This window comes from Ranitomeya variabilis, chromosome 5 (assembly GCF_051348905.1).
Source record: "Ranitomeya variabilis isolate aRanVar5 chromosome 5, aRanVar5.hap1, whole genome shotgun sequence".
In the NCBI taxonomy this organism is placed as follows: domain Eukaryota; kingdom Metazoa; phylum Chordata; class Amphibia; order Anura; family Dendrobatidae; genus Ranitomeya; species Ranitomeya variabilis.
Window position 1 is genome coordinate 509121010 of NC_135236.1, and position 16837 is coordinate 509137846.

The window sequence follows — 16837 nt, forward strand, 5'->3', positions numbered from 1 at the left end:
TTCTTAAAACCACACATATGAAAAAAAAAACAGTTTAGGAGACAATTGAAAGATTATTATGTTCTGGTCAATGTTAACTAAGTAACATCTTCGTAATTTATGTCAGTGTAATTGACGTTCTCAAGTTCTTTCATCCAGTCATGTCTTAGTTATCTTCACTATATCATCATATTTCTCTTCCAACATTATTAATTTTAGATCCTTCATCTTATTAATCAGGCATCTGGCACTTCATGAGATTCACAAATCTCCATTACTTTTTCAAAATTAACTGTTCTGTCTTCTCCCTCCATTCCGCCCTAGTTACAATACTTCACTCCAAGTCATTATCTACAATGTCTTCCTATTTATACAAGTTATTTTTCTGACTTTTTATTTTATTTTTATTAGTAGACTTGAATGTGGTTGAGTCCCGTTGATCATAAAACACACTGCAATACTTATGTATTATACGTAACCATATAACATTGACAAACATGAAAGGGTTAATTGACAACTAATTTTTCTTTTAACCATGGACCTAAAAACTAGCAGACAGGTAAGTGATACCTACTTCCCTGTTGTGCCTGACACCAGCCGCTGCCAACATAGAGCAGTAACAGACTGCTCATGCCGGTGATTTAGCGGCTTAAGTTGATGTCATGTTTCAGCGGCTCCTTTTCCACTCTGTTCTGTTGATGGGTCGTGACTGCCACTGTTATTCTAGTTGACAGCCGGCTCTCCACTGCCCAACTGTGAGAGACAGCTGTCAATCAGCATAAAGTCGGTAGTTACACCCTGTCAGCAGAGAAGCCTGGAAGAAGAAGAGCTGGTCTTTTGATATTAAGCAACTGAATGGCTGGCAGGAGTGGTCTATGACCAGTCTGTGCAGGTGAGGAGTAGAACAGGCAGGTAGTTGAGGTAAGCATCAACTATCTATTTTTCTATTTTTAAGACCACATTTTAAAAAAAAAAAAGTCCTGGATAAACTCTTTAGATTAAAGCAGGGATCAACAACCTTTGACACTAGCTGCTGTTAGTTTCAGAACAGATGGATTGCTAATGGTTGTTGATTAGAGATGAGCAATTGCGCTTGGATATCGTCTTGTCTGAGCACACTAGAGTATTATCCAAGCATCTTGGAGTGCTTGTATATTATGTTTGAGTCCCTGTGGCTGCATGTTTTGTGGCTGTTAGACAATCTATATATATGAGGGGATGACCTAACAAACAGGCCATCCCCACATGTGTTCAGGCTGTCTTAAGGTACCGTCACACTCAGCAACTTTGCAAAGAGAACGACAACAATCTGTGACGTTGCAGCATCCTGGATAGCGATCTCGTTGTGTTTGACACGCAGCAGCGATCTGGATCCCGCTGTGCCATAGCTGGTTGGAGCTGGAAGTCCAGAACTTTATTTCGTCGCCAGGTGGGCGTGTATCGTCATGTTTGACATCAAAAGCAACGACGCTAACAATGGATGCAATGGAGCTAACAACCAGCGAGAACGAGAAGTGAGTCGCCGTTACGTCACTGGATCACTCCTTCATCGTTCTGGAGTTGCTGTGTTTGACGTCTCTACAGCGACCTAAACAGCGATGCTCCAGCGATCTAGTTTAGGTCGGCTCGTTGTCTATATCGCCGCAGCGTCGCTGAGTGTGACAGTGCCTTAATACCCACAAATCGGAGCATGCTTGGATAAGATGTTATCCGAGCACGTTCGTGTATTAGACCATATCATTCTTAGGCAACCTTCAACGGCATCACGAGGAATCCATCAGCACTATTGACTATAGCATATCAAGTCTTAAAACTACAGTGATTGAAGTTTTCACCGATGCTGACCTCGTCGGTACAATGGTAGCACCTGTGAGATCAGCATGATGTATATATCTTTAGTGGAGCAGGAATTGACAACAACTCATTGTCAGAGCATTAGGAGTTAATAAACAAGGTACAAGGTATTAATAAGCTCTATTTAATAGCTAGTTAAAAAACACTATCACATTCACTTGTATCTATGACAATAAGATCCGAAAATGTATCACACTTTTTCTACAGTTAAACACGTATAAGGAAGAGATCCATGTTGCCATAGTGATGGAACAGATTTTTTTAAATTAGCATCGGAAAGAATTTTATGTAGCTTGAAGGTTAAAAGTTTTTCCACGAAAAATTTTACAGATATGAAGAACAAACTCTAAGCATAAAACACATGTTCCAATTTCTACTTCATAGGAAGCACTTGATTTCATTTTATGCTTGCACATTTTAATTTATAAACTTCTAGAATCTATTACATACCTGTCAAGTGAAATGCAGCAGAGATGGAGTATGGAAGCTGTTGTCAGAAGAACATCAAGTGATGTACGTACCAGACAAAACATCTCCCCATAAATCCACTTGTCTTCTACTAACTCTATGGCTCCAAATGGCATCACCAGTACTGATACCAGCAAGTCGGCAAATGCGAGTGACACGATGAAGTAATTGGTTTTGATTTTCCTGTAAATAAAACGTAAGAACCATCACAATAATTCACTGGTGTTGCTATAAGTTTATTGCTCACATGTTTTTTAAAGAACATACATGAATATTTAAAGGGCTTATCATGTAAAAGAAAAAAACAAACAAACTGGACTTGCCTATCATTGCCATTGGAGCTCCATCCTTCTGGTTACTCCTCAACAGTGTTTGCTGACAAAGCTTCAGAAATGACGTACCATCCACTAGCACAGCACATAGCCACTACAGTGAAATATTGGGCCAAGGCATATGGCACAAGACTAATGAGCCCAGTGATAGGCTACTGTGGTCTTGTGCAGTACAGATGGTGCTGGACTAGTAAAGGCAACAATGGGTAGGTACAAGTTTTTCATTTTTATTTTTTTGACAGGGAAAGAAGTCAGAACTATAGTTTTTAAATTGTTATTGCCAGAACTGCATTCTTTTTTATACAGCACAGTAAATGCAACTAATTGGTAATACACAGGATGAGCCCACCATATAGTTTCTTTCTTGTAACTTTGTGTTCTGTATTTTTTTATTTCTATCCGCTCTTCAGTGCATGCAGGTTCACATAGCAAAATGGGCAGTCTTATGTATATCTGTTAAAACTAAATTTCATAGAATCATAGAATGTTTGGGTCGGAACGGACATCCTGGGTCATCGTGTCCAACCCCTGCTCAATGCAGGATTCACTAAATAGTCCCAGACAGATATCTGTCCAGCAGCACTTGCTTCTCCTCAGTGCTGCAGACCCCATCCCTCTCTCCTGTGCACTTCTAACTAACCCTAACTACCACCTCTCTGAGTTATCATCAAGCTAATCACAGTATAAAATCCACCTTAAGCATCTATCTGTACATTCTTTGCTCTTGAACAGTACCCTGCCTGCCCAGCATGCTTGGATAAAGTGTTATGCAAGCATTCTCGTGTGCTAAGGCCAGTCTCACACGTCCAGATAATTCCGGTACCGGAGTTATCCGTGTCCGTGTGTCCGCGAGCTCACGTAGGCCATCCGTGTGGCACACGTGCAGCAGCCATGTGCCGCCTGGGTACCACACAGACCGTGCAGGAGAGACAGCGCTAAAGTTTAGCGCTGTCCCCTGCATCGTGCTGAAGCCGCGATTCATATCTTCTGTGCAGCAGCGTTTGCTGTAAAGAAGATATGAATAATCCATTTTTTTTGTGGTATTTCGTGTTTAAAATAAAGCTCCATTTCTCCACCCCCTGTGCGCCCCCCCGCTGTTCTGAAAATACTCACCTGCCTCCCTCGCAGTGTCCTGTCCTGGCCGCAGCTTCTCCTGTATGCGGTCACGTGGGGCCGCTCATTTACAGTAATGAATATGCGGCTCCACCCCTATGGGAGGTGGAGCCGCATATTCATGACTGTAATCGGCGGCCCCACGTGACCGCATACAGTAGAAGGTGCGACCAGGACAGGAAGCAGCGACAGCCAATGAGGGAGCCGGGTGAGTATTTTCAGAACAGCGGGGGGGCGCACAGGGGGTGGGGACATGGAGCTTTATTTTAAACACGAAATACCACTAAAAAAATGGATTATTCATATCTTCTTTACAGCAAACGCTGCTGCACAGAAGATATGAATCGCGGCTTCAGCACCATGTGGGGGGACAGCGCTTACTGGAGCGCTGTCTCCTGCACGGCACACGGAGAACGTCCGTGTGCGGTACGTGTTTTAGACGGACCCATTGACTTTAATGGGTCCGTGTAATACGTGCGCTCCCACGAACACTGACATGTCTCCGTGTTTGGCACACGGAGACACGGTCCGCAAAAAATCAATGACATCTGCACAGATGCATTGATTTTAATGTGTCTACGTGTGTCAGTGGCTCCGGTACGTGAGGAAACTGTCACCTCACGTACCGGAGCCACTGACGTGTGAAACCGGCCTAATAGAGTATCGTCGGTGCGCTCAAATACTTTGAATCACCGTGTGTGCTTGTCTCATGGCTGTTTGACAGCAGAAACACATGCAGGGATTGTCTGCATGTAGGCCCTATACATAGAGCCTACTCCTGCAGTATATCTCTCCTTTCAGCCCTTCTATAAAGAGGAATATACTGCAGTATATTACTAATCTCAGCCCCTGTATACTGTCATTCCTGCAGTATATACAGTGGATACGGAAAGTATTCAGACCCCTTTAAATTTTTCACTTTTTGTTTCATTGCAGCCATTTGGTAAATTCAAAAAAGTTCATTTTTTTCGCATTAATGTACACTCTGCACCCCATCTTGACTGAAAAAAACAGAAATGTAGTAATTTTTGCAAATGTATTAAAAAAGAATAACAAAACTAGACAGCCCCTGTAATAGCTACAGCCACGAACAGCATTTTTTAAAATTAAACTTCCTACATGTATTACATTGTAACCATAAAAAGAGATTTTTGTAAAAAGGTCAATGGTCTTCCATGTTAGCGTTACAGGAAACAAAGGTGTTTTTCTTAGAAACAGTGCCCCTCTTTTACTTGAATAACATGAGTGTAATGCCAGACACAAACTACGTACAATAGATGCTCTGTTTCAGGATAAAGCAGACTGGACAGTCAACATTTTTATTCTGTCTGGACTAAGAGGGCGAGATATCAAAACTGGTGCAAAAGAAAAGTGATTTCCCACAATAATAATATTAATAATAATCAGATTAAATTCTCTTATTTCTCAGTGTGAAATGTCAAGGTTTAAATTTTCCTTGAACAACCACTCCATTTTTCCCTCGCACCATTTTTGGTAAATCTAAACAATAAGGCTATGCTCACATGCAGCGTTTATGCATTCTTCTTTTTTACAGACAAAACTGGCTCTCCTAGCAGTAAAAACACATTACTCTAAATGCAGATTTTGCTGCGTTTTTGCAAAGGTGGGAGGAAGGGAGACATTTTTAGAGCATCTTTTTGCAGATGTTTTGGTGCAGATTACATGTTTGATTTGTCTGATGAGTTCTAACTTAATCCCATCCACAAGCGGCATTGTTTTGGCAGAATCCTTGCAGTAATTGTTTTTGTCACATTTTTTTTCAAATCAAATCGTAGAATTTCAATTCCTTGTGCAGAACCAGCGCAAATTTGACCTTTTGCAATGGTAAGGTTGAAATATGCAACAAAATCAAAAATGTAGCAGAAACCAAGTGTAAGACATGTGGATTCTGCTTCAGGTTCACTGCAGATACGCTGTGTAACAATCTGCACCGAACATACAACGTTTGAACATAGCCTTAGAGCTGAATAAGCTTAGCCATTGAGTAGGAAAATAATCAGTGGACATTAAAGAGGTGTTATGGGGTTGAGTTACTTTTCTGCATGTGACTGTCAGGATTCCCTTCTCTTTCCAGCTTCAGCTGGAGGTCACATGATTGCAAGTATGCAATCATGTGCCAAGTAGCTTCTCATCTGCTTCTCTCAACGTTCCATTGAGAAAAGTGGATGAGAATCTAGCTGGCATGTTGGCATACTTGCAATCACATGACTGCTCACTTCAGTTGGAAATAAAGGAGTGTAGAAGAGACTCCGCAAACTACATTCACAAGGAGTGACTATAAAAAACTAGCTAAAGCCTGGAAAACCACTTCATAGCATTTGTTGATAATAATACCGTATTTTCCGGCGTATAAGACGACTTTTTAACCCCTAAAAGTTGTCCCAAAAGTCGGGGATCGTCTTATACGCCGGGTACGGCGTGTGCAGAGAGCGATCCTGGATGTTCCCAGGGTCTGAAGGAGAGGAAACTCTCCTTCAGGCCCTGGGATCCATATTCATGTAAAAAATAAAGAATAAAAATGAAAAATATGGATATACTCATCCCTCCGAGAAGCCTGGCTGTCACCGCTGCAAGCGTCTGCCTCCGTTCCTAAGAATTGCAGAGCTTGAAGGACCTTCGATGACATCGCGGTCAGGTGACCGGTCACATGAGCGGTCACGGACCAATCACAAGACCGCGACGTCATCGAAGGTCCTTCACGCTCTGCAATTCTTAGGAACGGAGGCAGACACTTGCAGCGGTGACAGCCAGGCTTCTCGGAGGGGTGAGTATATCCATATTTTTTATTTGTATTCTTTATTTTTTACATGAATATGGATCCCAGGGCCTGAAGGAGAGTCTCCTCTCCTTCAGACCCTGGGAACCACACGCCGTATAAGATGACTGGGCGTATAAGATGACCCCCGTCTTATACAGCGGGCATATCCCAAATTCCATATTTTATATGGAAAAGTTGGGGGTCGTCTTATACACACAGTCGTCTTATACACCAGAAAATACGGTATTTGTTTTCTATGTATAAAGTAGGTAGTTTTACTCAGTGACAGTTATCTTTATACAGGAAAGCCTGCCAATCTTTAAGTCACCACCCATTCGACTGATTATAAGGGTAAGGCTGGAGTCATACTAGCGTATAATACGGACAGGTGCTATGCAAGAAAACATTGCATAGCACTCGGACCAGTGTTAATCTATGGGGCAGCTCACATCACCGTTTTTTTTCTCGGGCTTATTCTACATGTGAGTGAAATCGCAGCATTGTACGCGTATATTGGCCGATTCCCACCAATGCAAGTGTATGGGTGCAAGAAAAAATCGGACACCACACGGACCATCTGTCTGGCTTGCGAGAAATACACAACCATTTTCATCATTTCAGCCCATTGAGCCATTAAATTCAATGAGGAAAAGCACTGAGAAATGTAAAGCCATACACATGTCATACGGATGTCTTACGGATACATAGGTGCGAGAAAATCGCATCATCGCATTGCAAACGGATTAAACACGGATGACCATACGGAGAACAGAACACTTGTGCAACTCTCAGCTGAGAGAATCGGACTGATTTTTCATAAGGTAAGTGTGACGCCGGCCTAACACCAGACAGAGCAATTAATATGTGCTGGTAAAGAGACGTAGTGTCATGCAATCAATGGCAGATGTATTTTTATGGCATCAATACAATCATGCCACCTGGCCTTCAATTAATTCTATTCAATTAAACATACCTCTAAATGTTAATTCTCTAATATCCTAGCAGTTTATACAGTATATCAAAGTATAAAAGGTAGCCTAAAATCTCTGTCAACTTGGCTGACATATCCCCTTATCTTGAAGATTGACAGTGGTTTTGCTTTCTGGGTTCCAGGTACACTACATCCTGTAATAGTTGGGAGCATAAGGGCTCGCTCATACTGCCATATAACACAGCTGAGTACTGTCCTTTGATTTATCGGATAGCACTTGGACCAATTTTATACTATGGGTCAGCGTAGCTCTGCTATTTTTGTCTCATGACAATACAGCATGAAAAAAAAGATTGCAGCATGCTCCGAGTGGCTTCACAAATTGGACCACGTACACCCATACAAGTCTAAGGGTGCGTGTTAAACATCGCACTGCACTCAGGTAAAGTCTGGTTACCGCGGGCACAGAAAATGGAGAAGATGGAAACATTAAATTCTCCTTCTTCTCCGCACCTGTACTGCAGCTCTATCATGTGAGAGAATCGGATCGCAGTAATCTGACATTCTCCTCAGTCTCTGACAGAGTTTGAGACGAATATTATTTGCATAATCAGCCCTGATTCTCTGGCATGAGACAATCATCCCTCATGTGATCCTGGCCTTATTCTGTGTCATGGATGCAAAATGCTTTTTTGTTAGTATTTTGATGTAAATGTAGAAGGCAGTGCTCGGTTCATATCTAAATATTGTTTTTTATCATTTTTAAGTTTAAGCATTATTCCACACCCATCTCTATTTCCTTCAATTGGCGAGGACATAATCTGTGTCTCCGCTGTATTTCCACTTGTGCAGATTACAAATTACTGTGGCCTAGTAAGAACTGGCAATTACTTCAGAATTGAATACTTTCCTCCACAGCATTTTGATTCAGATTTATATGGAAACATTCTACTTTTGTTCTTGTACTGGCAGGAAACATCATCCATATTGGTAGGATTAGGATGCCACAATGACAAGCTGACCTGAGCGATGAGAAAACCTTCCAAGAAATATGAGACACAAATAACTGTCTTCCTGACACAGGAAGATCTTACAAATATTACCACTTATTTATTGCACATCAGATCTATAAAACCACCACTCCTAACATTCTTCATGACTACACATACATGATCTCAGTCAAGACTAAACTTGAGACAGTAATGGGTATAAATTGGACATGAAATTCTTGACGTTTCAGATAAGAAACCTGAAAGCGGCCAAAGGCTAATTTCTATGATATCTGTATCTAAAATTGAAGAAAGGGTCAGGTCTTTATATATAATGAGCCTTTAAGAATATGACAGCAAATTTCTTAGCTTTAATTAGTGGTTGAAATTCTCCAGAGGAGAAGGTGCTTTCTGGTTCAGGAATAGATAGATTGGTGGTTAAGAATGTCTGAGTCAAGAATGTCTCATTATCTGACTCATAGTGATAGGAAATCATTCACATTACCAAATGTTCTTCTACCGTCATTGTCCTATATCTAGAAAACCAGGGATAAAAATTGGCTTCACGTAGGAAGATATATTGCCACGTTTCCTTCAGTTTCGGTTTAATAAATTTTAGATGGGTTTCTAAAATGCAATCCCATTACTCTTATCAAGTACTTGCTGTTTTGTGGTGCTAAGACTGCAGTAATGTACAGACAGGATTCCTATTAGCGGTATGTCATATGGCAGTAGGGTCCCATTCAGATTTTTTTTTCAGGTTTGTGAAAAAAACTGACCAATTTTAAGCAGCGTTTTGTCAGTTTGTAAATTTTTACCATTAGCGTTTCATTGGGTATTTTCAAAAATAACATTTTCAAAGCTTCTCCTATTAATTGCAATTTAAAAAATGGACAGCACACAGATTGGACATGGATGGCATCCATGTTCTGATCATGATTTTCACGAACCCATAGACTTAGCAAAAATTGAGCTGTTTCTGTCATTTTTATGTGTACACACAGTCCATGGGAGAACTTGGTACATGAGAATAGTCCCTTAGCATAAGAGTCCAGGTCCAAGAAGTTCCAACATATTTCTAGAATTACTACAGCAAAGGCTTCAGGGAAGGGATCATCAACCTGCAGCACTTCAGTTGTTGTGAAATTATAACTCTCAGTATGCACAGACAACCACAAGCAGTTGGGTAATTGTCAGAGCATACTCAGAGTTTTACTTTGATAGTTTCACAATAGCTGTATTGCCTATAGTTTGCCAACTTCTGATTCAAGAGAAGCTATTCTCAATACGAAGTACAACTACAGCTTAGCTCATTTAACAAGTGCATATCCTTCAAACATATTAGTGATAAAATCCAAGTTTAGACTCACCTCAGCTGTCTATCCCTGCATACTGCCACCATCACAAGAAGGTTACCCAGAATGGTCATCAGGATGACTGTTGTGATGAAGGTAATGAGAACTATCTTCTCCCCCACACCGAATCCCTCTTGTGTTCTATTTGGAGCAAAAACACAATATGGCAAGATTAAGGGTGGAACAATTTGGTGAAAAGGTTTATGGAATACTGTATATCTCTACAAGCAAATAAAACCAGTATTTTGTTGAATTACAGATTTTTGTAAACTGCTAGTGGAATTAATTTGCACTTAAAGGGAAGGTGCCACCAGTTTTCTTGTAGTTTGTTTTTTTGTGAAATTAAGCTTAAAATAGTAAATAAAATGTACTAATGCAATGTTTGCACTGTTTGCAAACATTTCTATATGAAAAATATTATATATTTTCTTACAAATATATATATTGACCACTAGGGGGAGCATTTTCCGTTTTAGACCTTAAGCAGCTATAGTAAGACTTACCAGCTTTACTGTTAGCTGGAAAAATGGGGCAGTAACTGCTGACATCAGCATTTCCCTCCTCTTTTGGGTGGTCTAATATCCCTGGGGCAGAATGAAGAGCAGCATCACAGGGCAGAGCCATTTTGTGTGTGACTGCCCTGTGGTCTGCTATCACCAGCAGTTACTGCATCAGAAGCACAGTTAGTTTCTGTGGTGTGTATGGAGCAGCATTGTCTGTGCAGAGCTGTCTGTGACTCATCCCTCAGTAAGATAAGAAGGAGCTCCAGGTCTGCAGTGAATGGCCAGGCATTGTGGAGGGAGGGGAGAGATACATTGTATGGCTGAGAGAGGTGTCAGGTGTCACCTCCTCTCTGCAGGCTGTGAATGCAGCTTAATGGAGTGAATGGAGCTCCTGTGATAGAGAGTAAGTGGAGCTGGGCAGAGAGCACTGGGCTATAGTAAAATGGCTGCTAGTCACACCTACAGCAGTGAGTTGTGCAGCCCACAGAGGCGTGCCCAGCTCACTGCTAACGCCTCTCCAATGTTAAAGATAGGGTCAGCGCCGGTCTATTATCTCCTATGTCCATGGGGTGCTGTAAAATGACACTGTTAGTGTCGTGAACTGCTGTGAAACCAAGATGTCAGCCCCCAGTTCCTTCTTTAAACACATATAACACACGAAATCTGTTTCACATGCATTTAAAACTTGGTTATAGCAGCATGTTATGCTACATTACAGTGATTTATTAATGATCTACAAACGCGGTACCTTACCTTTAAATGTATTCACTCTCTCTAGTGACAAGCCTTTCCTTCTTCACTTTGAAGATAGCTAGCCTGTTCCCACTCGCTAAAAATATGACTAATTTTTGGAAGGCTTGATAAAAGGCATTGGTAATTTCCTAATCATTCTGTGAATAGTAAACCTGTCATAGAGCCTCAAAAATTATATTTTTTTCACTCATAGCTGAGAAGACATTATTGTCATACAACATGTAGGAAAGGCTAAGTGCAACATGAAGGGATAAGGTAAAGGGAACCAAACACTAGGGAAGGGGGAGTAGAGACCCCGAGGCACATCTAACATCACCCTGTCTGTCCTATCGTCCCTATATAGGTTCCGCACCGATTGCCAAGCAGGATACCTAATCCCTGCCTGACCCTGGCGATAAGCCCTGCATCGGGAAGGACAGGAGCGTTAGTCAATTCTCACTACCAATAAAGGCAGATGGGATACACAAACAAGTGAAACATTTAGCTTGAATAGACTCAGAGAGAAACACTGATGTCCTCCAAATACCAGGGAGGAAGATAGCCGACTGCTATAGCTCCAAGCCGCAACAGGGAACTGGAAATAGAAATATCACCTGCAACTTCCAGCAGCAAGCTGAAAGTTATAAACACCCCGGTCCAAGTGTGTCAACTAAAGCCCGGAGAAGGTTGCCACTGGGTTCTAGAGTCGCCAGGACATGTGAAAGAGGCCTAAGGCTAGGCTCACATTTATCCAGCGCTTTGCGCTGATATTTTATACCGTGGTTTCCGTGTAAAGCTCTGAAGTACATGATTGAGATGGAACACCCAGAGGAATATTCCCTATAATGAGGCAGATGGAGGTACTGTGGACGCCATCTGACCTATCATCTGGTGTCCATCTTTTTAGCTGTAAATAATAGTGCAGTGGGTCACAGGTTTTTGCAATTTTGAAAAGAATTTCAATGCTGAACAGAGGCCAGACTAAGTCCAGAGTAATTCTACTGCCTCATTATAGTGAGTGGATCCCTTGGTAATTACATCTAACTCACACTACTCGGAGATTTAGATGAAAACCCTGATAGTGCTCAGCGTACAGCGCCAAATAAATGTGATCCCAAGCATTGTAAAATGTTCCTTATAAAAACTTCAACTAAATCGACAGAAAAAGTAGGTCCCCACTCAGGTCAGCCATCTCTTAATGGAAATATAAGGGGCATCCACATTACTGGTAGTACAAAGGCTCTTGAAAAGCACTATGGCTCTTTTCCCCAAAAAGAAATTCAGCAAATTCTGCACTCCCAGATCTAAATGCCCCCTCCCTTCTGAGCCCCACAGTGTGCCTAAACCATATTAATCAACCACATGTTTGGCATTTCTGTAGCGATCACTGACAGCCTATTTTACAGGTGCATATTGTTAGGGCTAGTGGAACGCACCAAATAATTAGATAGATAGAATAAGGTGCGTTCGCAGCCCGGGGTCCACCGTGCAGACATGGAACCTGCTGCTGAGTAATGACGGACTATATGGCAGTACAAAATGGATTCTAACATGGGTTAACTTCACCCTGTATGAAGAAAGTGAATCCTGTTGTGTCACAGGGCCACGGTACCGCACAAAATAGTGCAAGCAAGCAGTCACAGAACTCTATCCCAAGACTCTGGATTAGAGTTCATCTAGACCTCTTGCGCTCGACACTGCAACTGACGTGTCAGAGTGAATGAAATAATAATAATTATTTAGATGCACGAGAGTGCATGCGGTGCCGCTCTGGCGGACGCCACTAACCACCCAGGTTTGGGTAAGGAAAGCACTGTGAAAGCGCACGGCGCCGCACTGGCGGTCACAGCAATAGACGCTGTTTTGTGTGTCACGTGCTGATAGCTAAGTCGGACACTAGATAGCAATCATCCACCTTACGCAAGCAGTCATACACAAGGGAGGGGATAATTCATGAGCGACTTTCACACATCAACACACACACGTTTACAAGTGAACACTAGCGCATGGCTGAGCGCCATGGAAACCTTTTATAGTGGCAGTGCTACAAGACCTTCCAGATGGTCCAATAGGAGCTGCAAGAGGACCTGAGCATGTGACCCTAGACCTCCAATGGGAGGTCATCCCATGGGCATGCTCAATATGGGAAAAGCAGGACATAGTCCCAGAAAGATCTGCTCGATGCTGATCAGTGCTGGCTACAAAGGCAGAGCCTAGAAGGACAGTAGTAACCAGTTGCCCAGTATCAGCCTGAGCTAGACACTGGGACCGACATCTCCGCTGAGCAGGCTCCACTGTGGCTGGAGAAGAATGGGAGACTGCAGCAGAGATGGTTTGAGATTCCCCCTGTGCAGAGGCGGGAACTCGACAATTAACACATATCTCCAGAAGCATGAGCTGGACACTACAACGTGCTGGTCACTACAATGTACTAGTCGCTATAATGTACTGGGCTCTACAAAGGCGATCTGGTGCCCCACAGCGCCCATGCTGCAAGACAGAGACCCCAAGGTGAGTTTCAATGCTCCTTTCATTGGTGTGGTGCTGTGTGGAGGCCATTGTTGCTGTGGTTTTGTGCTCGTGGGCGGTGCAGTCTGGAGTCATGGGGACTCTGTCTTGCAGCATGGGCGCTGTGGGGCACAAGGACCCTGCTGGTGTGTTGTCGCTGTGGCAGCGGGTGGCATGCGGCTCCACTCCATTAGGGTGATAGGGACCCATGAAGAGATTTGCAGTGAAGTGACAGTGGGCTTCATACAGTCTGATCAAAATGTTAAAGTAAGAACCTCATGTTTATTTATATATCGTTTTGCCCAGTGGCATTAGATCATTGTATGATTTTTGGAGGTGCTGTCCATTCTTTTTTTCAATTTATTAACTATATTGTGTAACATTACTCTCTATTTTAAGGGTATACAAATTAAAAGTTTGAAAATTATAAAATTTTCAAACTTTTCGCCAAATTTTGAATTTTTTCACAAATAAACACAAGAAAGTTGAATACATTTTATGACTATTCATGAAGTACAATATGTCATGAAAAACAGCCTCGGAATCAGTGGGATCCATTGAAGCGTTCTAGAGTTATTACCACACAAAAATGTGATATTGTAAAATTCTACCTTGTCATGAAGTAAAAAATTGGCTTGGAGTGAAAGGGTTTAGAACTGCCTAGAAGAATTGATGCTTTTATGCTGGTTTAAAGAATAAGGATTATCATACCAAATATTAAATCGATTTCAATTTCTGTTTTGATTATTCACTGTGCATATTGTTAATTGATAAAAATTGATAAACTATTAACACTTCTCTTTGTGAAAGCATTCTTACTTTGAAGCATCTTTTCCACACCTGCCTAAAACTTTTACTTTATAATTTTCACAAAAGATATTTATGTATATTACAGCATATATACCATAAATAATTAAGTATATATACTGTATGTATATATATGTATATATATATATATATATATATATATATATATATATATATATATATATATATATATACAGTTAGGTCCATATATATTTGGACAGAGACAACATTTTTCTAATTTTGGTTATAGACATTACCACAATGAATTCTAAACAAAACAATTTAGATGCAGTTGAAGTTCAGACTTTCAGCTTTCATTTGAGGGTATCCACATTAAAATTGGATGAAGGGTTTAGGAGTTTCAGCTCCTTAACATGTGCCACCCTGTTTTTAAAGGGACCAAAAGTAATTGGACAATTGACTCCAAGGCTATTTCATGGACAGGTGTGGGCAATCCCTTCGTTATGTCATTCTCAATTAAGCAGATAAAAGGCCTGGAGTTGATTTGAGGTGTGGTGCTTGCATTTGGAAGGTTTTGCTGTGAAGTAAAGATGCGGTCCAAGGAGCTCTCCATTCAGGTGAAACAAGCCATCCTTAAGCTGCGAAAACAGAAAAAAACCATCCGAGAAATTGCTACAATATTAGGAGTGGCAAAATCTACAGTTTGGTACATCCTGAGAAAGAAAGAAAGCACTGGTGAACTCATCAATGCAAAAGACAACAGTGGTGGATGATCGCAGAATAATCTCCATGGTGAAGAGAAACCCCTTCACAACAGCCAACCAAGTGAACAACACTCTCCAGGAGGTCGGCGTATCAATATCCAAATCTACCATAAAGAGAAGACTGCATGAAAGTAACTACAGAGGGTTCACTGCACGGTGCAAGCCACTCATAAGCATCAAGAATAAAAAGGCTAGACTGAACTTTGCTAAAAAACGTCTAAAAAAGCCAGCACAGTTCTGGAAGAACATTCTTTGGACAGATGAAACCAAGATCAACCTCTACCAGAATGATGGAAAGAGTAAAGTATGGCGAAGGCGTGGTACAGCTCATGATCCAAAGCATACCACATCATCTGTAAAACACGGCGGAGGCAGTGTGATGGCTTGGGCATGCATGGCTGCCAGTGGCACTGGGTCACTAGTGTTTATTGATGATGTGACACAGGACAGAAGCAGCCGAATGAATTCTGAGGTATTCAGAGCCATACTGTGTGCTCAGATCCAGCCAAATGCAGCAAAACTGATTGGCCGTCGTTTCATACTACAGATGGACAATGACCCAAAACATAAAGCCAAAGCAACCCAGGAGTTTATTAAAGCAAAGAAGTGGAATATTCTTGAATGGCCAAGTCAGTCACCTGATCTCAACCCAATTGAGCATGCATTTCACTTGTTAAAGACTAAACTTCAGACAGAAAGGCCCACAAACAAACAGCAACTGAAAACCACCGCAGTGAAGGCCTGGCAGAGCATCAAAAAGGGGGAAACACAGCGTCTGGTGATGTCAACGAGTTCAAGACTTCAGGCAGTCCTTGCCAACAAAGGATTTTCAACCAAGTACTAGAAATGAACATTTTTTTTAAAATTATTGAATCTGTCCAATTACTTTTGGTCCCTTTAAAAACAGGGTGGCACATGTTAAGGAGCTGAAACTCCTAAACCCTTCATCCAATTTTAATGTGGATACCCTCAAATGAAAGCTGAAAGTCTGAACTTCAACTGCATCTGAATTGTTTTGTTTAAAATTCATTGTGGTAATGTCTATAACCAAAATTAGAAAAATGTTGTCTCTGTCCAAATATATATGGACCTAACTGTATATATATATATCCACCCAGCTCTCCTGCTGTCTATGAAGTGCACATAGTACATCACCCAGCTTTGCACACAGACTTTCCTCTGCTCCTAGCATCCACATAGTATGCCTTTCAGCTAACCCCAGCTTTACCCCACCTGTGTTATTTATGACACTGTTTACTGTGGCTTGATTGTATGCATTTGGTCCACTCAATTCTCTGACTATGATGAGCAGAGACCACTCCTCTCTGCTTCACACCTGACTGCACTTAGTTGTACTCATATTGCATAGCTCAAGTCTGCATAGACTTCAGTCTGCTGTGTGATTCCTATAAGTGTCTCCTAGAAGTGTGAAAATTACAGTAGAATTAAAACCTGAATTGAAACTGAAGGGAACTGAAGGTAACTGGCCAGCCACTGTAAACAATGTTTCTGTTTATTTTCACGCTCACCCCTATAATCCTTCACTTTATGCTACCTCCCCTAATCCCTACACCAAGTAAAGAACTGTTTATCTTCAATCCTCAAGCTTCAATCCTCCCCATCCATCTCACCTCCTCCTCAGAACTGTACCTTAACATACAATCCTCTGTCTCCAAGCACAGACAGCCACCTCATGCCCTCTCCTGCTCCCACCTGCTAACACTTTCTCTGCTCTTTCTCACTGCTGGTGATATCTCTCCAA

The 16837-nt window shown here is 41.6% G+C and overlaps 1 protein-coding gene across 3 annotated transcripts in view; it reads right to left on the reverse strand.

Moving 5' to 3' along the window:
* Window positions 1-16837, reverse strand: part of HTR4 (5-hydroxytryptamine receptor 4) — a 922564-nt gene that overhangs the window by 394489 nt on the left and 511238 nt on the right. For 2 of the 3 annotated variants that reach the window (XM_077265736.1, XM_077265737.1), the window contains exons 3-4: window positions 9816-9941; window positions 2284-2484 (exon numbers count right to left, since the gene is read on the reverse strand). In XM_077265736.1, the coding sequence (XP_077121851.1) occupies window positions 2284-2484; window positions 9816-9941 (327 nt within the window). The remainder of the gene's footprint in view (window positions 1-2283; window positions 2485-9815; window positions 9942-16837) is intronic. The other variant, XM_077265738.1, reaches the window with a different exon arrangement.